This window comes from Motacilla alba, chromosome 4 (genome assembly GCF_015832195.1).
Source record: "Motacilla alba alba isolate MOTALB_02 chromosome 4, Motacilla_alba_V1.0_pri, whole genome shotgun sequence".
NCBI classification, from domain to species: Eukaryota; Metazoa; Chordata; class Aves; order Passeriformes; family Motacillidae; genus Motacilla; species Motacilla alba.
This window is the reverse complement of record NC_052019.1, coordinates 11933472-11958128: the sequence shown is the minus strand read 5'-3', so window position 1 is coordinate 11958128 and position 24657 is coordinate 11933472. Positions and strand designations below refer to the sequence as shown.

Sequence of the window (24657 nt, the reverse complement as noted above, 5' to 3'; positions counted from 1 at the left end):
CATATAACACGTGATTATATAAGGTGTGCATGACAATTCATTTACTGCAAAGGTTTAGTTTGCTTTAATTAAGAACCTGATCAAATTCAGCAATGTACATCTTCAGTGTAGAATCAGACATAAGCAACCAAAGAATATTTTGCACCAAGCCTTGCTCTTATGAGGGCTAGTAGCCAGTGTGGTAATTTTACCCTTGAACTGGAATGGTTTCTGCCACATGCGACTCTGCCTGTGCTGGAAAGCAGCAGGGGAGGCTTTATTTTACACTTCCTTTATAGTTGCTTTTCTAGCTACCACCCTCAATTCCACCTGTTCCCTAAGCATGTTACATCCGTTAAGCACACCCACTAAATACCAAATCAATTGTATAAAATAATATCTTGAAGGAAATGTGAATAGCAGGGGGAGCAGATTGCAGAACTTTGTCATATCAGAGTTAAGTCATACTGCCAGTCTAAGGAAACAACAGGTAACACATGGCTTGCATATTCCTGATGAAACCACATTACACTCGGACTACAAGTGATCTTCTTAAATGTGGGGCTTTTTTTTCAAATTTAAGTTTATTTTGAAGTAAACAGAAGCTTAGGCATGTTTGTTTAAACTTGTTTTGTGTTAAAAAAAAAAAGTCTCATGCCTTCCAAGGCAAGGAAATAACGTCACTGGGGACCACATTCTTATGTGGGTTTTAAAAAGAACTCAGCAGGGAGTGGCTGAAATGATTTAACTGATATTTAACAAAATGAAAGCATCCCATGAGTTCCTGCAAACTTGGAACTTGTGAAAATCAACAAAGTAACTTATATGAATGACTGAAGTTTAAACTTAATTTGAAGTTGTACTTTTTTTTAATTGGGGTTTTAATTAGAAGATATTGAAAGTACCATATAGACCTTGATTTATTTAAAGAACCCGAAATTAAAAATTATTTCTAAAATGTACTAAGTTCACCATCATAACAACAGCAACAGTTACACGTAAGTTTACAGTTCGCTTCCTGCCCAGAAGCCCTCCACATGTGGCAGAAATGCAGATGTAGCAGCAGAAACTTAGAGGGCATTTAGAGAAGCTCAGCTACTGGGTTACCGTCCTCTTTCCCCATTCCCTTCGCTCCTGTACCGAGACACCCCGCGCTACGGGGAAGGTCCAGTGCAGCACCGGGGCTGGCTCCCACCGACCGTGCCGCCGCTACACGGCCGGAGCGGAGCTGCACCTCACTCCGGGGCTGGCTCACACCGACCGTGCCGCCGCTACACGGCCGGAGCGGAGCTGCACCTCACTCCGGGGCTGGCTCACACCGACCGTGCCGCCGCTACACGGCCGGAGCGGAGCTGCGCCCTCACCGCAGAGCCGCCAGCCTCCGCCCGCCTCACCCGGCACCGCCATTTTGCCGCGGTCCAAGCCCGCCCCCGTTCTGACTCCCCTCGGCCCCACGGGCGGGCGGTCAGCCCCCGCCCGCTGTCACTGCGCGGGGCGCGGCCGCACACCACAATACCCCCCCGGTGCTGCTGCTCTGCCGCCGCCCGCCCCTCCGTCCCACTGGCCCTGCGCGACCGCCGCCGCCTCCGCCTTCTGCCGCCGCCTCCGCCTTCTGCCGCCAGCCCCGCCCGGCCCCGGCGGGGCCTCGCCCGAGCCCTCCCCGGGACCGGAGGGCGGTGAATGGCAGCGGAGAGGGGAGGGGGCCGCGGCCGATGGGCGGGGCAGCACCGCCCCCCAGGGCTGCGGGCTGCCGGCGGAGTCCCAGTCGGCGTCCGGCCGCCTCCGGAGCTGCGGGGACGTTCGTCATCGGGGGTGCGCCGTGCTGACTTCGCCCGGCCGGGCTCGGTGAGCGTCTGGGGCGGGACCCCGCGCAGGACGGCCCGAGCTGCCGGCCCCCTCGCGGCCCCCGCTGGGGCTCCCCGGCCTTCCGGAGAGGCAGGGCCGCCCTGCACTCTCGAGGCACTATCGGACCTCGCGGGGAACGAGGCTGAGCAAACTCCGGTGCTCCCGGCCGGGAGCGGCTGGCGGCCGTGGGTGCGGAGTCACCGCCCGCTGGCTTGTGAACAACCCGGAGGAAAAGTTGGTGGTGCCCTTTCTAGGACAAGCGCAGAGTGACTTTTGGGACGGGAATTTGCTTTTTGCAAGCTGGCTGATAGCGAGGTGAGCTCCTGCTCACGGCTGTGCTGGAGGGGCTGTGCCGGTGCTTCCCGTTCTGGAAGGAGCCGGACCCGTGCGAGCCGCGCATCCCCCGCGGGGCGCCTCGGGCGCGGCCTGGCCGCGCTCGCCGTCCCTCTTACCGAGCACTAAGGTCAAGTTAAAACTGGAGGCACAGTAACTTTTGTGATTGTATAATGGTTAAAAATACTCATGCTGGTTTACCGGGAAGGTATTTTAATCTCTGTGTTTTCCGAGGACTGTTTGAAGGTTGAACTGAACTATGTTGGTTTATTTATAACTTGATGTAGAAACATAATACAGAAACGCATTCACTTGTATCAGTAAAATATTTTCTGGTTTAGGGCAGCTTAATTTTTGCAGCCAAATTGTCAAATTACTAGTAGTATGCTTGGCAGTGGAGACATGGCTAGTACTCTTAGCACCCTGTCGTGATTTTGGTGTCCTTGGAGTGGAAAAAGTTGTTGGCTAAGTGGTGTCTGTGGTTTTGGCTATACTACTTTCATCTTTACAAGGACATGTTCAGATTGGTATTCTGAATTAATTCTGTGCTTATACAGAATTTAAAGTATTGTTTATTGCCAGAAATATTCTAAAATGCTCCTGGCAAATTTCTTAACTTCAGGGAAGTTGTTTTTAAGCAGCAAGACTTGCTATGTGTTATGCTGCGGTAGTACGAGCATACCTTGCTACTTTTGTCTTGTGAAAGCCAAACTTTCAGTAGGCATTTTTATGCAAGTTTACTTATTTAGGGAACTTTTTACTATAGAGCTGAGATTCCCTTTTATTTTTGAGAGGGCTTATAGTTAAAAGGCCCTCTCGTGTAAGGCCTTTGCCTCCCTGCCATGTATGAATATTTTTTATTTTTAAGTAGGACATAAAGGTATTTAAAGTAAACTAATATTGAATCATGGGCATTTAAGTTGGTAATGTCTAAAAACAGCATCCTTGGTGGTGTTCCTCCTCTGATTTCCCATGCATAGTCCTACATCTCCTACTGCTTTGCCTTCTTATCATTATTGTCTTTTTCTGTGTCCTGATTAGGTGACAACAGTTAACCAGGCCTTTGATACAAATTTTTTCTGTTATTACAGACTTGTCCATAAAAAGTTTGGGGCTAGTCTTTATTTCTAGCATGTATAAGCCGAACATTAAATTCAAAGAAGAAATTTATATGTAGCATTTACAGGATTGATTATTAGTTTTAGCAGTTGTTTACACTTGTAATCCAGTTATTATTAGTTAGGGAAAAAAAGCAGTCACTTTTCTGGCACAATGTTGTATATATGGTCAGAGTCAGCTATAGCTGCTCATGCTGGGAATTACTGAAGAATGTGTAGATAAATCTTGAAGTTCCTATCAGCCTTCTTGCTGTTTTCTAGGCTTTTTGTTTACCTAAATTAAACAAATACCTTCAGATTCTAAGTTATTATTCATTGTAGATGAGTAAAAAGTCATTCAGCTTTACATTGCAACCCTGCTTTCTGATAATTTATCATTATTTTCTTCTTTGGCAGCTAAAATGAATTCAGATCCTGATCCCACCTCAAGTCCCTCTCACCCCCAGCAGCATCTTGGAAGGTCCCAGCTAAATGCTGCTCCTGTGGACCATAGTGGGAACAGTCAGAGAGCTGGAACCTCTTCAGCAGATTCTGCAACTTCTTCAGTTCCTGGCTACTCCCGTAGCAGGGAGAAAACAGAAAAAAAGGGTAAGTATCAAAGCAATTCTTAGGCAAAATGGGCTTACACACAATAATCTCCCAATGTTTAATGTATATGTATTCAAAACTCTGTTTAAAGACACTGTAAAGTAGGAAAATAAATTTCTCCAATTTCTTTTAACCTGTTGTTGTGGAAGAGTCTTTTCTACTTCAGCTTCCTTTGTGCATATTTTTGAGTTTTCCTATCTCATTTTTCAGGTTTGTACAAAGCAGTAGGAAAGAACTTTATTTGAAAAATTGGCAGGGAGATTTAATTAAATTTAGCATAATAATGTTTCAATTTAATTTCTTTATTTGCTAGAACACATGCTATAACTATAGCTTTGATATGAATTCTAATGTGGATGCATAAGATACTACTGTAATGTAGACTGATGGAATAATAAACTGGTACATGAAGCCAAAATTGAAGTTAATATCAGCAGTAAGATAAGAATTTGGATTTACAGTCATGATACACTGTGAAAGGCAGAATGACCGGGTTCTTTTTCCCCCACTTGCTGTGAAACCATTGAGTTTCAAAGATTGTGGAAACTGATAGGATGACAGTAAGGTCTTGTGTGAAATGTAGAACAAAAACCACCTGGCTCCTGTATGCACCTGCTGAGTTCCAGTTTTAATTCAGTTTCTAATCTGAAACTTGTGCAAGATGGTCTTGTGCTCAAGGTCTAACTCATCTCTTGCTCTTTAACTTTCTTTAAAATTGGACTTTTGATTGTGAAACTGTTTATGTACATGCCCTTATATTCACAAATATGAGTCTCTGTGTTGAAGATAGTAAGGCTGTCCAAGAGTTTAAAATTATTAAATGTGTGACTATCTGTGTGGCACATACCAGATGCAACTGAGCTCTGCACGTAGTTCAGGCCAATATTATGGCTGTTTCAGCAAATCTGTTGTTTGCATCTAATTCATAATTGACTGTTGGAACCTTCTGGGTTCCCTGTTCCCAGTGAAGGAGAATTTTTTTTTTTTGGCTACCTGAATTTCTATCATGCCTCAGTGTTCAGTGCCAATTTTGTCATCTAGACCAATTGTAAAAGAATTGAGAGATTATGGAGATTTGACACTTGTAACATTACCTACATGGTTGCTAATTTAGAGTGCTAACAGATATGTTTTCTTCTTTCATTGTCCAGTTTCTTAGTATGCTTCAACAAGGAAAGAATAGTAACTATAATAGGAAAATGGTATGAAGTTATCTTGGCCTTAGTTATGGTATGATTTGAAAAAGCCATACACAGGTTTCTGTTGTTGGTGCCCGCATTCATTCAAGATTCTGGAAAGCAACACAATCTGTCTAGTGGTGTTTTGCACCTAGGTTCTGTCAGCTATTCTTTTCTAGCTAATTTGGAGATTTTCTTACTCTATACAAATGTTGGACTTTTAAAATTACACTGGTTTTTATCTTAGTTCTCTTTGCAGTCCTGTGTATTTGCTAATGATCCCTACCTATGCAGCATTGTATTAGAGATGCTGCTTATTGAAGAGGGCTTTTGAGCATTGATCTATTTCTCCTTTTCAGTTGTGACTCATTCCTGATTGCTTTAAGTCTCTTCCCATTAAAATATGGGTGCCTGGTGCCACTGTCATTGCCCTTCCCATGCCCTTCTTAATATACTCAATGAATGAGCTACCATTGCCATCCATAGTGTTTTGCTGGAATCTCTAGCAACCAAGATTTCAGTGAATTTAGATAGAGAATGTCTTCAATAATACAAAATACAGTATTTTCTTATATGGCTTATGGTTTTAGAGTTATGCCATTTATTGTAGTGCTAATAGTTTCTAGAACTGAAAACTTTTTTAAAAGAAAGGAAGTTCTGGTCATCAGAACTTTAAAATGGGAATTTCAGTAGGACTTTAGAAAGAGCTGCAAATAAAAATATAAATTCAAATGTGTACATATGAAAATAAATACAAAACAAACTGATATGTCAAACAGGAAATTGGCACTTCAGAAATTCTCAAAATATTTGAACTGACATGAAGGTGTTCCTTGGAATCACTAGAGCCCTTACAATAAATAACATTTGAGTTTCTCACAGGTCTAGGAAAAGTGAAGGATTTGGACTCTCAGCCAGGACATGTTGTGGTTTGGTTGTATGAAGGGAAATATGCTCCAGTCCAGATGTTCTGGGAAGGGCTGCTCTGACTTCTTTCTTGGAAGATTAAGAAGTTAGGTCATTTTCAATAGTCACTATGATTGTGACTAACTCAGAGTGATGGAGAGAGGACAGAAAAACCAGCATGCTAATATACAGAAAGCTGTCTCCAATCTTACTAAATACAAAGAACACTCCTCTTTAATGATTACTTAAATATCTTGCTCAAATTTAAATTACTGTAACAAATCTAAGTTTGTATAATTTTTAATAAATCGGCTATAATTTCTGTTTGAGAAGGAGAAATGTACTGTGTATATCTCAATTATTTGGAAAGGCAGTTTCAGCTCAGGACTATCTACCACATGCCCATGTGTCCTTCCCCCACAGAAGGTCACTGGTATACTGGGCTGCAATAGTTGAAACATTGCCCAACAGGTGGAAGGAGATCCTTCCCCTCCAGTCAGCACTGGAGTGCTTCATCCAGTTCTGGACTACTCAGTACATGAGAGACATGGAGAGAGTTCAGCAAAGAGCCCCAGAGATGATGAATGAGCTGCAGCATCCCTCCAGTGGGAGACAGCTGAGAGAGCTGGGGCTGTTCATCCTGGGGGAGAGAAGTCGCAGGGGGGATCTATCAACGTGCGTAAATAGCTGAGGGTAGGGTGCAAAAAGGATGGAGCCATGATATTTCCAGTAGTCCCCAACACAAGGACCAGAGGCAGCTGGCACAAACAGGAGATTCCCTTTGACTATCAGTAAACACTTTGTTTTTCCTGTGAGGGTGACTGAGCACTGGCACAGGTTGTCCAGAGAGATGATGGAGTCTGCATACTTTGAGATATTAAAAAACCACGTGGACACTGTCCTAGGCAGCCAACTTAGGTGGACCTGCATGAGCAGAGGGGTTGCTACAGGTGACTTCCAGTGGTCCTTTCTAACCTCAACCATTTTACTAATTCTTGTAATATTCTTGACACCGTATCTATATTTCTGATCTGTGCTTTTTCTTCCAGTTTTTGTTAATATACACTGTGCTTAAGGCTGTAGCATCAAAGTGAATGTTAAGTAATTTGTTTCCTGGAAGCACACATCACATCATTTATTCCTGCAGCATTATCCCTATCTTGTAGTGTAATCCAACAAATTAATGAATGCCTTGGCTCTGACTCAGTAAAGCACTTAAACACACACAATGTCCTCAGCAGAGCAGGTACTTCCTTTGGATCAAACTCTTATATTGCCATGTTTTTCTTAGCAATTTTTCAGTCTCTATTCTGCTAATGTATCGTTAGGTAATGTTTATGTTATTCCTTGCATAATTTCTTTCACAATGGGAGGTAACACTGTTTTGAGAATTTATTGAGCGATTTGAATCTGGATTTAATGAAGAAAAAATCAATAATTAGGATAATTTATAATTACAGATTTTGTTGTGTTAAAAAAGAAAAGGAGGGCATTCCTATTTCTACTCAAAACTCTTACATTCTCCTATGTATGATTTTGGTTTTCCATTCCTTGGGTATGTAGGAATGGAGTGAATGTCAATATGTCAGCTTTCATGTTTAAAAATAATGAGAAAAAAAAGGTTACTCTATCAAGGATATTCATGAACAGGGAGCTTATTAGTGAGCAAAGCATATACACTACTAATTAGGGCTCCTGAAATTTTAAAGCCATGGAGTCATCAGTATTCATGTAAGCAAATTACAGGAGAGTTTGTGTATAGCAGGGATGACCAGTGTCTGCTTGCTTGTGAAGTCTTTTGAAACAGACTAAGACTCTAATCTCATAAGACACTTTTATGCTTCTCAGTTGCACAGGCCACTCAGTTTCTGGTCCAGATGCTACAGACACCTTTCTGGTTTCTGTATTCCATCCACTCTGTAGAATCTCCTTCCTTCAGATACAGCCTTAAAGCAATGTGAAAAGACAGAGCTTGGATGGGAGCTCAGGAGCTCTCAACACCAAATTCTCCAAGTAGGCTTAAAAATATCATTCTTGCTAGGGAAACCATTTCCTCTGCTTACACACAGAACAGAGCTTAGAAAAAAAGCACTTTCAATGTGGTGACTTAGTTAGCATGTGAGTATCTGTAGTACTACTGCTATTAATGTTTTTTGGAAGAGATGCCTGAGTCTGCAGTCCAGCTAAGTGCCCTGTATTGCTGAGTTAGAAGGTAGATCTGTATGTCCCAGGAGATGTTTTGATTCAGATGAAAGGAAAGCAGAATTGAGAGACACTTTTCACAATACAGTCGTGATCGGATACTTGACTGTCATGTCTGGATTCAAATAACTGCTTCAGTTCAGCCATAGTGATAACTTGAACTGGATGAATCTCCCTCCAGGTGAACATTTGTTGTGCTGCAGGTTATCTGGAAGAACTACCATTTATTGTAATGCTTAAGTACATTCAAGCATGTAAAGTGTCTTTCATAAAAATTGACTGTCTGCCAGTCAGCAGGTGAAAGAAGTCATGCTAGGATACTAGAGAATCTGGGGAGAAAATGGTAATTTTTTTATATGTGCACAAAACAGATTATTACTGGTTTTTTTACATCATTCATGCACACTTGCTAGCCAATAAGGTTGGAAAGGAGAAATTGCAAAGCTAAGTTGCAGTGCTTGAAGAAAGGCCTCTTTGGTTGAGGAACTAGTTAGGGTTTTTTGTCCATGGTTTTGCTGTAATCTCTTGTTATAGAATTGAGAACACAAGGGAAGGTGTTTGTACAGAGAGCTTTGCAGACAGAAATCAATTTATTATGTTTGTAGATATACAAAGTTCTGTGTGTACTTAGGTTATGAAAGTTTTTTTTGTACCTCTAGGAAGTGAATTATTTTATTAATTGACTGACTTCACATTTATAAATAGTAAAAAAATATTTTAAACAGTTTACAGTGCATTGCAACAATTTATAACAGTGTGTCTCCAAGGCATTGCTAAATGATAGCTAACAAATAGGGAACCTTTCTAATTTACAAATATTTTCCAAGTGTTACCCTCTTCCACTTAAGGTTACAAAGAACCTTTGCTTCAAAGCTCTATTTTAGCACTTCTGTGTCTTTACTTTTTGGCAGTTAGCTATTACAGACTAGGCAGTTTGAGGCAAACTGAAGTGTTTGTGCAAAGCTTGAAGAAATCTCAGAAAAATCTTTGATTATTTGAAGGGGAGGATTATGCCTTGAAGTATTAATTACTTAACAATTTATCTGTCAGTTTATTAATGCCCCTTCAAACTTTACCTTTAAATACTCAGGCTTCTAGAAAGCTCATTTGCCAGGCATTGCTGTGGGAGAGAAAAGATTCTATCCAAACAAAAGTTAATGACTGTATTTTTTGATAAAATTTTGGGACATCATCATAGTTGGTGCAGAACAATGGAAGTAGGCTTTTCAGTGTCTGCTGCTATTGTCAATAGCATGCTGGTATTTTTACCCTATATGGGAGGAGGATTAAACAACCATTTATTTGAGGAAACATTCTCCATCTTTCCCTCTTCCACCATTTGAAATACACAAATGGGTTTTTTGGTTGATAACAAAGATACTATTACTGCCATCAATTTTTTTACATTCACATGATGAACCAGATTATGGAAGGTGCCCTAGCTCAGTCTTCATCCATTGTTTTCCAGGTTTATCAATTTCATAATCTGTTTATGATAACAAAATTTCTAGCATAGTCCCAGGGTGCTGAAAGAAAGGAGGGTAGAAAGGGAAGAGCTATACTCATATTAGTGAATCATGTAATGAAATGAGAGTGGGCCTATAAATTCTTCAGTGTGAAGGACTTGACATTCCTTTTGTGCAAATTTAAGCATTTAATCTAGGGGTTGGAATCTTTCAGCTCAGTTTCCTTCAGAAGAGATCCAGTATGTGTGTTCCACTGTACAGACAAATCCCTGTTCCAGTACAGTAATCAAGGAGAGACAGAGCTGCTGTGTTGCTGGAGGGCCCCTCACAGCAGCAGCAGCCCCATTTCATGTGAAAGTTAGAAGGTGAGACTGAAAACAGTGAACTGGAAAGTAAGCTAATCCTTTGAAAAGTTAATTATTAGAAATGCTTAAGTCACTGGATTTGTGGATTTCCTAAAAAGTTAGAATGTTCCTTTTTTAAGGGCCCCTCTGTTTTGACAAATGGACAATGGCAAATGGACTGCTGGAGTGTCAGTGTGGTGAAGTGCTCAAACTGCAGAATTGCTGAAATTCCATGTGCATTGTGCAGGTTGTTATGATAAATTTCTGTCTGCACCTACAAAAATATGTGGGCTTGGTGAGCTCTGTGGTCTCATCTTCTCACATTGTTTTTCATTGCTTTCTCCTTTCTTTTTTTGGTGGAAATGGTTAATATTGATCATTATCAACTAAGAAATGACAAAATGCTAATTTATTTTTAACTCTACGGTTTTAGAACTGCAGATTTATGTTAGATTTATCCCAGCTCATCCATAAAGGATTCAATCAGAGATGCCTGCATAGAAAAAGCAGCAGGACTGGCTCATTAGTTACATATAAAATTATTTTAATAACTTTAAAAAATCATTGTACAGTAATAGCTATGCTAGAAAAATACAGATTTGAAGAATCGTTTTTCCTCCACTTTTAAAATTTATAGTCAATGATATCACTCTTAGTCTTCCACCTAAATGCTTTTTTTTATTGCTCTCCTGACAATTTACGTTCATTTTGTGGGGGTGGAGAAATTGTTCCCAGTTCAATTTAATGTTATTTGATGACTTGCAGTTGTGGTGTGACTAAGACTATTGCTATATCTACAAATGCATTGCTCTTCACAGAGAAAGTAAAGTTGAGTCCTAGACTTGAACAGCTCTGTAAACAAATGTTATTCCCTTCTCTCCCATCGCTGTTATCACGTTTTAAAGTTGAATGCCTGCCAAAGTATGGTAGTATAAGAACTTGGAATTGTTCTTGGGACAAGTAGAGTTGTCTTAAGATCTGACCATGGAGGTTAAAGGCATAAAAGAAAAACATGCGATGTACTCTTAATTGTACGAAGCCCTGACTATGCAGTTAAGAATTCAGGAGGCTTCTGAATGGATGAGAGGATTTAGCACTCATGGATGAGCAGCTAAGCATCTAAAGTTAATAAAACCTTTTTTCAATTCATTAATGTTTGTTGAGCAAAGTATTTCTTCTTCTTCTCCAGTCAGTTCCTCTGTCATTATATTTGATATGTACAGACCATGTTTATGACATGATGCTTGATGCCAGCTCTTAAGTGGAATGTAAGTCTTTCCAGAAACTTTACTCCTACACAGTTACCGCACACAGTACCACTGAACTTTTGGAACTTGTGGAAAGTGAGTAGGAGGATTTCTCTACAGACCCAGGCTGGCTCTCCTGAGCACTGAAAGCTCAACAATATAATCCAGTGACACAAAAAAAGCTGTTAGAACCTGCATTTACTGTTATAAAATGTACAGATCAAATTTTCTGAAAGTACGTATTCTACCTGTGGATGAATGGAGGCGATCTGACATCTTTCACTTAGGAGATGAGCTTACATAGCATCTTCTAACAAAAGAAATTATTTTTATTGTGCATGAATTGTGTATGCCTTTACTCCTAAGGGTGTCTGAAATTCTAGAAAGCTTGTTTTATACTGAAAATAAAATCTGCAATAAAAAGTGTGCTGTTCCTTGAAATTGTTGAATTTGTTTGATTTTTTTTTTAATTAACTTACCAGATTTGTGCTTACAGAAAGAAGCATAAAATCCAGTGTAACACTGTCAGAATTACCACCATGCACTTTCAAAAGGAACTGGATGTGACTCCAAAAGAAATACCTTGTAGGCAGATTGTACACAAAATGTGTTGCTCTGCCTGTTTCAATTGATATCCATGGACAGGCACTGTCCATAAGCTTTCATTTTCCTCCTTTTTCTTGATTATTTATTTCTTGAAAATTGGCTTTGATTATTTCCTTTGTATGTGTGTGCATTCTTGTTGCCTACTCCCTCTCCCATGTTATAAAGGTTCCTTCATACTAGCAAATGAGCTATTACTGAGAATCACCACAAAAGGATTTCCCATAGCTAGTATATTTAATTTGTGAAAATTGTGAAAGCAAGTTCATTCACTCTTCTAACATGAATTAACTGCTTCATGTTGGTGACAGGGTGCTTTTCTGATGGTTCAGTCATGCTTTGGGGTTTGGGTTTTGTTGTTGTTTTTGCTTTCTGTTTTTTTTAAGTAGCACAATAAAACCAGATGATTACAATGCAATCCTGTCATAGTTTTGAACAGTGCAGTGAGACATCTACTGACTTCACGAGAAGCTATAACATTTTCTGACTGTACTATGGATGAATACAGAACAAGACTGATGAAAACTGAGCTATAGGAGAAGAATTCCCTTTCAGCAGTTGTCTGAGAATGCCATTCAGTCATGCAGAGCTGAAGGATGCCAGTGCCTCAAAGTAGTCTCCAAATACAGAGATTTTCCAGGGGGGTTGTCTTCAGCAGCTGGATGCTTGGTTTGTGAGAAACCAAATGATCCTTTTTTTTTTTTTTGTAGTTAATTTTCTGGGTTGTTTCTACCAAAGAAATACATTTACACGTTGTAGTGCTGTTGAATGCAAACTGAGGATGAAAAATTAGCATTAAAACCTGACTGGCTTCCAGCAAGATGATTGTCTTGGTAAATATTTATGGTACTAGTTAAAGGTAATGTAGGCCCTTGGTGCACCACCCTAAATCTTGTGGCACAGGATTCATAGCATGTTTTTGACCTTTTACTGGCTATTTCTTTTTCAGCCTAATCCAATACTGGGTTATATAGCTGCATTTTGATTTTTTTCTCTGATGAAACTTGTGGCAAAGACTGCTTTTGTGATTCTAAACTTAACTGTAGAACAGTTGGAACCTATCTGGAAGTACTACTAAAGCAATTTTATTAATACTAAGAATGGGATAAGCTTTCCATGTTGCACTTCAGAGGCATATTTTTATGGAAATTCCTAAACAGAAAAAAGGTTAAGTAAAAATTCAGCTTCAAATCTTGATAATGGAAGTCATAGAAGAGGCTTTTTCAAATACAAATAATTCTTTATCTGTCTTTTCTGTGCCATATCAATCTCCACCTACGCATTCATTTGTTCATCTTACCTTGTGGAGCATGGTGGGAGGAGTGGAGTTTAGCAGTGAATATAGTTTATTCATACTAGTATCCTCTCACAATAGAAGCAAGTAATTTTCCTTGTGATTGAGGCAGTACTCCCTTTCAGATTCAATTACAGTAAAGCCTTCTTGCTAAAGCAGTAAAGTGATGTATGCCTGAAGCTCCAAGTAAGTACAGTGCTGTGCAATGTGACAAAGTTCGGTTCAGACATCAGTGCTCTTCATGGTATATGGAGAATTTGTTCATATGTGGGAGAAGATCTAATGTCAAAGAAGACATTCTTCACTCCCTGCTCCCACCCCAGTAATTTAGCTGGTAGAAATGCCTGGGGATGAAAACTTGTTCCATACTACTCCATCAAACACCTCAATTACTCTGTCAGTTAATAACGTGACACTGAGGGAGATGCCTGACATCCTGTGACTTCTTGTAAGTAGAAAACCCACTGAAGTTGAGTAGTGAGCTTTTGGAATAAAGCGGATGAAAAACATGAAGTGCAGTTTTTCTTCCTCTGGATGCCATCCAGCTCTTTCTTATAGCTGAACTAGCATGGGTGTGTTCCAGTTTAGGAAGGCTCACAGAAGTTGCTGTCAATACTCATTGCTAGTACTAGAGACTGGTAACAGGCTTTGTCAGGTTCAAGATTCTTGCTGCCTTTCTCCTGAGAATCATTTACACTGTTATTTCCAGCACACCTGTTAGAGTCAGGGAGCTTTTTCTAAATGCAGTGCTACTGCTGTCCTTTATTTTATTCAAAATGTTCTTTAGCTAATTGCAGCCTAAACATTTTTGAAAAGCCTTTTTAATTTCATATAAATGTTTGGCATTGGCCAAATACTTTTAATCTGTTCATGCCCTTGAGTTCTTGTGTTTTGAAAGACACTGAATAGTCTCTCTATTTACCTTTTCCATTTCCTTTTCCTCACTTTCTTCCCCAGGTTATAAAGCTCTGATAATAGTGTCCTATTAGCACTGAACTGTGTTTTTCATAAAACACTGTTACAACTCTAAGGTATTACACTGAGTGATAATAGTTCAGAGCTTATCATTGTGTGTGCAATGATAAAGTGCCTTCCTGGTTTGCTGCATTTCATCTAGCCTTTTATCACTTAATTAGTCATTAAATCCTTCTGCTGGTTTTGCTTGAGTTTTTTTGTTGTTTGTTTCCGGAATAACATTGAATCATTGACAGATTTTTGGCATCTTGGTATTGGCCCTTTTTTCTTTCACTCATATAAATGTATTGAGTGATTTAGGCCTTATTTTATATCCCCGTGTGTCTAAACTGATAATCTTTCCCCTGGGAGAATGAAAGCTGTGTTTTCTAATCTTCGTATTCTATTTCTTAATCTCTCATTTTTCCATGTAACCTGCATTCTAATTTGTTTAGAGTACTTAGGTGAGAAGCCTCTCTCCCTATCCGTAGAGATGTAAATATGAACTGGACCCACCTATCTAACCCAGTATATCTTTTTTTCTTAATTAGGGAAAAAAATAGGTTTGTAAATTTTTCTTGTATCCTTCTTAGTTGGAGGAACTACTTAACACATAAAGTTATTTATTAAATGTTAAAATCATATCCTGTTTTTGAATGTATAATTTTCTGGGATGTAGTTGAGGTTGTTGTTGCTGCTTTCTGGCCTTTTTGCTGATCTGTTTTTTGTCTTAGTCACGTTTACTCAAACAAAAGACTAAGGAAACTACATTTAAAATTCTATACCTAAACCTAAAATTTTAAGATCATTTGTAAGACTGCCTGCTTACCTTTGCTTGGCATATTCTTAACTGTTCCTGACTGTTTTCAGTCACTTAATGAATACTTCCTGTACTATAAAATGGGAGGGCCAATCCAGAAATCTTGTTTTGTATCTTGTCATCTTGAATCCGTTATTCTTCCCAGCACATAGGTTTTATCGTCCTCCTACTGCACATTCCTGTCAATTCTTTTTCTGAGCCCAAATGAATGTATGAAGTCATGATCAAATAAAGTGTGTATGCCATACAGCTTTCCTTCATACTCTTTGTGTGGGTGTTGCTTAATGCATTAATCTTTTGTTCAGTAGAGTTTCCATGAGCTTTAATATTCACTTGTAAAACCTGTAATTTCTTTTAAACTTACATATTTTGTATGAATGCTTCATTGTTGCTTTCTGTCTGAGAAGGTGCTTTCAGTTTTCCTTTTATCCTGTTCTCACTAGGTCATTCAAAGCACTTAGAAGCCCCCAGCTTGTGTTTACTTAAAAAAATTATTTGCTGTGTATGATAGCATGACTGTCATGGGGCCGGCCTCCAATAACTGTGAGAACAAGTAAAATCTCAATCTCAAAAGGCGTAAGAAATTGTGATCCTTTAAAATACCGTATCTTTTCCTTGGTATTCCCTGTTCATGGTCTATGACCTCTTACTTAATGTGGAACTCAGGTGCTGTAGTTGTGACCTAAGAAGAAAGCTGTGTGCACCTGGCCAGGGGTGATATTAGCAGGCAAGGGGCTAAAACTCCATTGAGCTGAGTAAATCCACTGCTGAGAGCTTTAATGTGTTTGTATTGGTAGGAAAGTAAATCAACAAACACTTTTATTTTTCAGCATGCACTCTATTGATTCTTTCTGCCTGGAATAACTTTAGCAGATTTTTTTGAAGGAAGGCAGTGATTCCTAGTGGTTAGAAGAGCACTGAGAAAATTGAGGGTGTTCTGTGTGATGGGTGTGTGTGTATGATCCACTATGTATGCCTATATATACAACTAAAAATCTTCCTTTACATGAAAGGACTATTATGTGCCTTTAAAGATTTCAGAATTCAAGAGTGGAACTGTCATATGCAATGTTACTTAAAATGCTGAGGTTTTGGAAGCAGCGTTTGTCTAAAATGTGTGTAAAACTTTTTTGCTAAATATGTGATCTGACATTTTGCAGCAAGTCAGCCAACTACAGTGATGCTCACATGATGTGATTCAGTTGTGTATGTTAGGGGTATTAAAAGGGCTGGCAATCTATTGCATCTATTACTGATTTGTATTAGAATACTGGGAAGGAAATTTTGTGAGAACCCCAGTTTACTTTATTTGTCTTTGAAGTCTTCTGCATTGACCGTATTTCTTATCTAGATTGTGTAGGTCCATTCTTCAAAACTTTGTATGAATGTTGAAGAGTTTGTTGGGTTTTAGTCTTCAGTATAGTCCAAAGATGAGGTTTAGATATGTTATTTAATCTTTAACCTGTAATGGCATCTTCCTTTTGTGATTTAAAATTTTAAGCATTGGTATCTTACAATCTCACTCGCACTAATCCCCTACTGTGGATTGACTGCCTTTTTGTCAATTTAATAGCTAAATTTCAGAGGTAAGGGACAATAATTGCATCCCAGCAAAGTACTTAGGAAACTGAAATGTTTCCTTTTTAAACATTTCCTATTTGTGATCAAAACCTAGCAGAAATAGTAAAAATGCCTGTCTATGACAGAATGAATGCTAAATTCCCATTTGAGCTTACAGCAACAAAGCTGGAATCTTAATTTATGTGGCCAATGTGCCAAGCAATGTGTAAAGCTTCAAAAAGTTAGTAGCTATCTTTTTGTAGTATAATGACATCTGCATCTGCAGCAAAGTCAGAAATGCATCTGCATCATACTTTGCAGATCACAAATAACTTTTTTCTGTTTTTTTTTTTAATGAAACAGAAAAATTAAAGTATGTGGTGTCATTTTATATCTTAAAGCTAAGACTTTATCACATGGACTAAAAAATCCAAAACAACTAAAATTTTATTAATAATGTTGTTGTTACAATAGCCATTAACTAATTTGTGTTGAATGATCTGTCTCTGGGAAAGTAGAATGAACTATATTGCGAACTGATTTATAGAGCAGCCTGAAGATGAGCTAAGCTTTACACAGTCTTGAGTTCTTGGTGGCAGAGTTGGAACTATAGCAAATATTAATTACTAACCACCCTTCTACACCCCGGGTTTAATTTCTTTTATGAATGCTATGTGCTGTCTTTAACTTTTCTGCTTTCTCTTGCCTGCTTTCATTTGAATGAGTGCAATGTTTATGAGCCTTGAATAACTGATAGACTTCATTGGCTTGTATTAACACACTTGACACAAAACAGCTAGTGAAGTCAAATTTAAGTGTCATAAAAGATATATGAAGTATTGCAAGTTGAATGTTCCTGTCTTGTGGAAATTTTTATATTTAAGACAGAGTTAAATTTGACTTTAAAAAAGCATGAGTTCTTAGCAAAGCTGGAAAATAAAAGCTTCCACTGACAGCATTTCCATTGCAAGACTCTTCCGTGGGAGGAATACACAAGACATTTTCTGCCTAAAAACATGCTTAAGAACAAGGGTGATAAGTTACAGTCATCACTTCTTATGGTATTGTTATGGGGATGCATATGCTCCTGTGTTTGTTCAGTGTTGAGCTGAATTGAAAGAATGTGTTGGCCGTCCTTGTTCTAAAACACACCTTGACTGTGCTTTGAACCTTCTACCTTTGGAGACTGACCTATATACCTTATGAAAAAGTAGATTGATAATGGCAGCCATGAAACTAGAGTCATTCATGCTTGGCCTGTTTAATTATCCTCTTGGTTATCTTTTAAGCAGAGGAAAAATATTGCTGGTTACAAGAGCTGTATATACTAAGATATTCTAAATTTGATCTCCACAACCCGTTCCTCCACCTTTACCCTACAACTACAGAATCAACCTACAGGCATATTTTTAATTAACTGTCTGTTATTTATATTCACAGGTCATATGGGCATTCAAATTGATAACTGGGTGGGAGAGATTGGGCAGTAGATTGAAAATAACCGCAGAAAGTGTTTATTTTCCCCTGGCAGTCAGCTCTGTTGGAACAAACAAGTTCAACAAGTTTACTGCAATAACACAATTTTTTTTTTCTCATTGAAGGAGGTAGTTCACCATAAGGCTGCACATTTTTAATTTTTCTCTTTCCCCCCCCATCTGTACAAATACCATTATGTACATGTTAATCTGCAATGTAATTGCAATAAAGTAACTATATCCTGGTGTTGTAAAACATTCTCATTTTGTTTCTTCAGCTTTCTTTTGAAGTACGTTTTCTTATCTAACACATTCTACTGAGGAAAAAGAGCTAAAGGGGTCAGAGCTGTGCCATGCTCTTGTGTGTGCCAAGTGGAACCGGACAGAAAGGAGGAGACTTTGCCATATAAGCTGCCAGAGAACTGCCTTTCCTATTAGAGCTTTTATCAGTTTAGCAAACTGTTTCTGTTTGTTGTTTTTCTTATGTGTGTAAATTCCACTTTATCATTTAACACTGAGTTATGAATCGTGCCTCCTATACTATCCAGAGTATTACTGAAATATCTGTGGCATTCTCAACATGTAGAAAACTCTGAACAGAAAAAACAAAAGGCATTCCTAAGTCCTCCAGTACAGAAATTCTGATGCAGAAGGGTTTAATGAATTGGAAAGCTCATGAGGAAACAAGAACAGTACTGCCTTGCCCAGCTTGTTTCATTTGAGTGGGGTAGGTAGATAAATATTTCGCTTCTTTCAAACAATATGTTCTTTCCTGTAACTTCCTGTTTACTGTTCGCAGAGAGCCCCTGAATGATGTTTGCTGGTGTTAATGGTGCCATCTGGAAAACAGGCTTCTGACTTGTTTAGAGTTCAAATTACGTTGTTTATATATCAGGGCAAGGAGATTAAGTAGTTAATTTTGCTGGGCTGGTGTTTCCCTATTTTACAATAATATTTTTACAGCTTTTTGAAAAGACCAAGTACTAAATGAAAATTATTTTTCATTATGTATCTTGTTTAGCCAGACAACATGTTATAATCTGGCATTAGAACTTTTCCAAGTAGAACTTGGCAGACAAAGCTGTGGCATGGTGAAGAGGAAACCTTTCTTCATGATTTGCTCTTGTTAAATACATCCATTTTAATGAAAGTGTTGGCTTGTAGCCTGTTCTTTAAAAATGGTCCCAGTACCAGGGATGTTAAAGAATGCAAGTAACCCTGTCCTTCAGGAGATTGTGTGGAATGGAGTTGATTTCTTCCTTCCTGCCATCTTGTGAAGAAGAGCTGGTAGTGCCTGGCCCCTCAGCTGGCAGGGCTGCTGAGCAGCTGCTTGCATCGCTGTGCCCCAGTCAGGTCGGGACTGGAACTTGGAGTGGTGCCTGAAAGTCACTTTCCTACATCTGGAAACTGCTTTCCAAGCACACTTTTTGTGCTGCCACTGCCCTCGGGATGTAGCTACAAAGTGTCACAGTGTGTTTGTGTGGGGTAATTTGGTCAACAGGGGTCAGACTTCGGTGCTTAGTGTAGAATTTGGGTCTGCCTTTCTAACTATAATTTTAGATGGGTTGCTAAGTAAAGCTGTAACTCTGAGTCAGTGGTCAGTTGTCCATTCTTACCCAACTTAAAACATACAAGTTGTATTGATTTTTCTCTTTAAAATTTTTCCAAATTAATTTATGAGAAGTCATCTCGTAAAAGAGTAGCCGTCGTGGACATCAGCTTTGCTATTACTAATTATTTATTCATCAAGTAGCACTCAGCATGATGTTGTTTGCAAATACTGGATATCAGATAAAGCGCTTGTGTTTTTCTTTATGATTGACTGGTGGAACAGTATGATGCTTTTGAAGAAAACCAGTTGTTTAAGTCTATATTTGTTCAGTAGATAGGAAAGAAATAAAATACAAGATGGAGTGTGGAGCAGAATGAAAAAAACTCAAGGTTTAGCGGGTGTAATTGTTGTTAGTTTCTGTATGCTCTAGAGACTGAGGGACTGAGCTTTCAAATACACTGTTTTAAAGGCTTATTAATTTTTCAAAATCCTCAAAAAGGTTCCAGGGCTAAATAAAGAGATTGACAGGTGAAAGACTGAAGAGATATCAAGAAAACAATAGTAATAGTACAAAAGCTGATCCATATTACATGTTCCACATGCGCTCGTATTTATTGTAATGAATATTCTATTGAGAAACAAATTTTGTGGAAGTAGATGAGAAACTGTAAACTGTGGCATCCTGTGGCATGTAGCAAATAACAAGGGTAAATATGCTGAAGTACAATACTGAGATGGAGAGACAATATTGTAAGATGTTAATTACCACTGTTCTTGCAAAACCTTTACGTTGGATTTTTTAGTTATGATCATTTAATTCTTCAACCTATAGCAACAATTTAAAAAATACTTCAAACTATTGCTAGTAAACAATTTTCTTTATCTAATTTATAGAGGGCATGAAGGAAGAACCTGAAGTGCTCTTTGAAGAACTGCTTGAGAGGGCCAAAGCTGGAGAACCAAAAGCACAAACAGAGGTAATTATATATGGTTTTTGTCTGGTCTTGTTTGCTCTTCATTCCAAAAATAGCACTGCCTGCTGCAGAACTATTATGTCTTCCTCAGCTGAACTGTGTCTGTTTAGATGCTAGCCTATTCAAAGGAAGCTGATGCCATAGGGTTTCTCTGCCTTGAGAAATGCTGCTTCCTTGAGAGTGTGAGTGGCTTCAGGTCCAACTCTTTAGTATGGAAAAGGTACAGACCTGATTTTTGTTTTCCTTTAAAGCAGCATGTGGGGAGCTGTGCAGATAGGGACTGTTGAATGCTGTTTGTTTGCAGCACTACACTGTGTGCAAAGATACCAGGGCTCTTAGGCTGGACTCTGGAGGAAACTGCTGTTAAGGTGCTTTAGCAGGGACAGAGGTTGGTTGTTGATGTTTTGCTCATGTACCATTTCTCTGTTGAATTACAAATTTTAGAAAAGAAGCCCCTCATTTATTGAAATATTTTACTTATTTAATGGCAGATAAAATTGAATCAATAACATCAGTTCTGTCCTGCATTTGTTAGCACTTCAGGTTTTCCCTTAGGTTTTAGAAAAATTGTACCAATTTTCCGCTGCATTCTATTGCCTGGTATAGTGGTCTAATATAAATAGCTTAAAATTGTCTAGAAGGGTTTTAATTTGTGTTTAACCTGGTTAGTGTTTTACTTGAGCATTCTTTTCAAAATTCTGCTTTGATGCCAAATAGGAATGGTTGCAGTCTCCTGCATGCTCGTTGGTGGTTTCGATTTTTCCCCAAGGATGCCCACTCCTATTGTAAATAAAAATCAGAGGTGGGGATGGGAAAGTAATTCTTTTAAAGGTAGTAAAAAAAATCTGGCAGTGCTAGGCTTGTTCTCCATTCCATATCAACTTGTTTGAGGGGCAAGCTGACCTTGGAGTTGTAACCTGAGATAGTAACAAATTCCTCACTTTGAAACAGCTGGTGGCTTTGTGGAGGATGAAACATTATCCTTGAGGGAATCATTGCTGTAAAATCCATCTTTTGGCTCTATTCCTCCACACGTACGAAAGAAAAGTCCATAATATTCTTTCAGGATATGATTTCCAGTTGAGTAAGAATACTCAGAAATACTTAAATAATCTAAGTCTGTGATGCATACATATGTATATAAATGATGGGGGTTTTTCTCCTTCACTATTAATTCCACTTTCACTCTCTTCCTTTATCTCTTTAACTGTGTACATTTTCTATTCCCACACAATAATAGGATTCTTACCATAAAAAGATACAGCATACTATTTTGCTTCAGTATGCACTCAGGATGAATTGACTGCCTGAAATGGAGCCTAAAATACAGTAATTTTTTTTTTTATGCAGTCATGTTTCTTGTATACTTGTGGAGAGAGAATTAGCTTTTAGCTTTTAAAACCCAAAAAGAAACTTATTTCTTCTCTATGGCTGAATACATTCGTTTAGAATCAATTAGAAAAATTTATTTTAATTTCTCACATTTGTAGGAGCATGAATGAGATGCTGAGATGCCACTTTTGTGCTGTTTGTTAACAATTACAAAGTCAAACCCGAGAAATCAGCTGGTTCAATGGCTTGTAGTTATTTTATTATTCTGTGTTTCAAAAATATTATTAAAAAATAATTCTGCATTGACTATGGAAATAAATGCACTCTGAGTGGCTGTCAACATGTATTACTGTAACTTTATATTTTTTTTTTAATTGAGAAATAATTGTATGGCAGTTACAAAAATGAAACACCCACAGCTGGAGTTCTGTAATGGAGAAAAGGCAGTTCTGTGTCTTTACCCAGAGGATGTCTGCAAGGAGGCATCTTGCTTGAGATGGCCACCTCACTTAGCAAAGCCAGACATGAGAGCAATCTTTAGAGAAGTACAGTGTGAGGGTCTGTGTTAAGCTGTTACCAAATATGACTTTATTTCACACTTTCAGCTCCTGAGAAAGAGAGAATCCCAGACTACTTAAATGACAGATTTGAGGTTAACACTGTTTCCCATCCATTCTTCCTCCTTTGACTGCTACAGGACAGAGCTTTGCACCCATTTTCAGGTGGTTTGATGTAGGAGCATTGCTGTTAGAACCACAGATAAGCCAAAACCATTTCAGTCATAAACCAGGTTATGCTATCATTTTGCTAGTGCTATGTGCCTTTTGTGCTATGACTAGTCCCATGAACTGTTAGTTGATGTTGCAATACGTGTTTCTATATCCAAAAGGTCCTTAGAAACATAAGAGCTGCATGATTAAGTGTTGCTACTCTTGAAGTTTTGCTCAAAATCTCAATGGCTATAAATATAAACCTGCTTAAGAAACAGCTGTTCTTGTCAGATGGATGTTATTTGCCATGTAACTTGTTCAAGCAATTCCTTTCTGAAATAAATAGCTGTAGGTACATCTGCAGTTGAGTGATAGATTGCCATGCAATTGCTGAAAGGTTGTTTTTTTTTTTTTTGGTCTCATACACTCTCTTCTTGGTGCGCACCTCCCATTGAATGCTGGCATGACTTTTTAATCAGTGTTTGGATTATCTAGTACAATTTTGTCCTTATTTCTGTATGGTTTTGGATAGCTTCACTGTATGTGCTATGGATTCTATGGATTTAATGTCTACCCAATAACTCTCTGTGTGGAAGTTGTTGAAGCACTCACTGAAGTGAATGAAACCAGTTAAAAGAAACTTTACTGGAAGAAGAAAAACCTTTCTGTCTTATATCATTTTATTTATATATATATATATATATATAAAATATATATCACTGCATTTAATCTACAAAAGGGTAATATGATTTATTAATCTTTCAACAGTATTTCTTTAGTCACCTTTAGTGGCAGTAACAAATGCTAGAGTAACAAATCAAAGTTTCAGAGAACCTTTCAAACAGGTTTTTTTGTTCCAGCAGATAATATTGTGGATTTTAAAAGCTATTAAGGTATTGCATTAATCGCTTCTAGAATGTAGCTGAATTCAGTAACATTACAGAGAGAGAGAGAGACTGCAGTGAGCCAAGATAAAACATTTCCCACATTCTTGAGGTATGCAGATAAAATGTCCAGTAGTTCTGGTAATTTTCTGCCATTTAACTTCTTATTGCCTTGTGTTGTGATAAGCAGAAGTGTTTCATACTATTACATAAATATATTTACTAGTACATTTTCATATATTTTAATTTTTAGAAGGAAAAAAAGGTGGTTTTTTTTCTTACCTGTAAAACAGTAATATAGACACATGCTTGGTAATTTCTATGATCCTGAATAGGAGAATTTTTATGAGCTTTTTCACTGAATTTGCTTGATGCTTAAACAGTATTAGTTTTATTCCATTCACCAAATAACCATGAGTTTGCTTTGACCTTCAGTGACTGAACTGGTGTGAGTCAGAGATTGCCCTTCTTGAAGCCTGCTTCCGTGTCAAGGCCTTGTCAATAGCTTCATCTGAATTTCTGATTGTCACTGGCGCCAGATTATACTACACTTCCTTTTTCTGGCTCTGAAATGAAACTAGCAGTATTGTCTGGTCATTGTTGTAGGAGGAAGAGAATTCAAGAAAACTTTTAACACTGTGAGCTTCACGTGAATCTGCCAGATGCCTGAACACCGATGGCCACTGATTCACTGACCTGGACAAATGTGTTGCAATTCCTTCTTGCTTCCAGTTCTTCCAGATCTTTCCAGTCAGAAGATCAGCTTACATCTATGTTCTTTAGTGCTAGAAGCAAATGTTTTGACCTTTTGTTCAGAGAGAATTTATCTTAGCTGAGTGCCGGGGGGGGGGAGGGAAGAGAGAACGACAAAGTAGAGTACATTTCAGTAATTGAGTGAATTTTGTTTCCTATTTATTGTAGGTGGGGAAGCACTTCCTGAAATTAGCAGAAGAGGAGGATGAAGAACTTAACAATTGTAGTGCAGTTGACTGGTTCATCCTTGCTGCTAAGCAAGGTCGAAGAGAAGCTGTCAAGCTCTTGCGTAGATGCCTGGAAGACAGAAGAGGTATGGGGTCTCTGAGGCTTCCTCTTGCACTTCCCACATTATCTGAAACAATATTGTACTCCTTTTAACTCTGAAAAGAGTGGTTAAGATATGATGGAAATGATCGTGGCAAAATTGCGTGAGCAGTTGCTAACAGACTGTTCCAACAGATAATTTAAAAAGCACTAATTACCCATACTGCTTATTAAAGCATTTTTGTTAGTAATTTGCTTGAATTTCTTAATAAA

General features: G+C 38.5%; 1 protein-coding gene across 2 annotated transcripts in view; it reads left to right on the top strand.

The window, feature by feature from the left end:
- The first annotated feature begins 1631 nt into the window (after positions 1-1631).
- WFS1 (wolframin ER transmembrane glycoprotein) overlaps positions 1632-24657 on the top strand; it is a 33418-nt gene continuing 10392 nt past the window's right edge. The window contains exons 1-4 of one of the 2 annotated variants that reach the window (XM_038135756.1): positions 1632-2139; positions 3672-3863; positions 20359-20441; positions 24286-24430. In XM_038135756.1, the coding sequence (XP_037991684.1) occupies positions 3677-3863; positions 20359-20441; positions 24286-24430 (415 nt within the window). In that variant the 5' untranslated portion in view covers positions 1632-2139; positions 3672-3676. The remainder of the gene's footprint in view (positions 2140-3671; positions 3864-20358; positions 20442-24285; positions 24431-24657) is intronic. The other variant, XM_038135757.1, reaches the window with a different exon arrangement.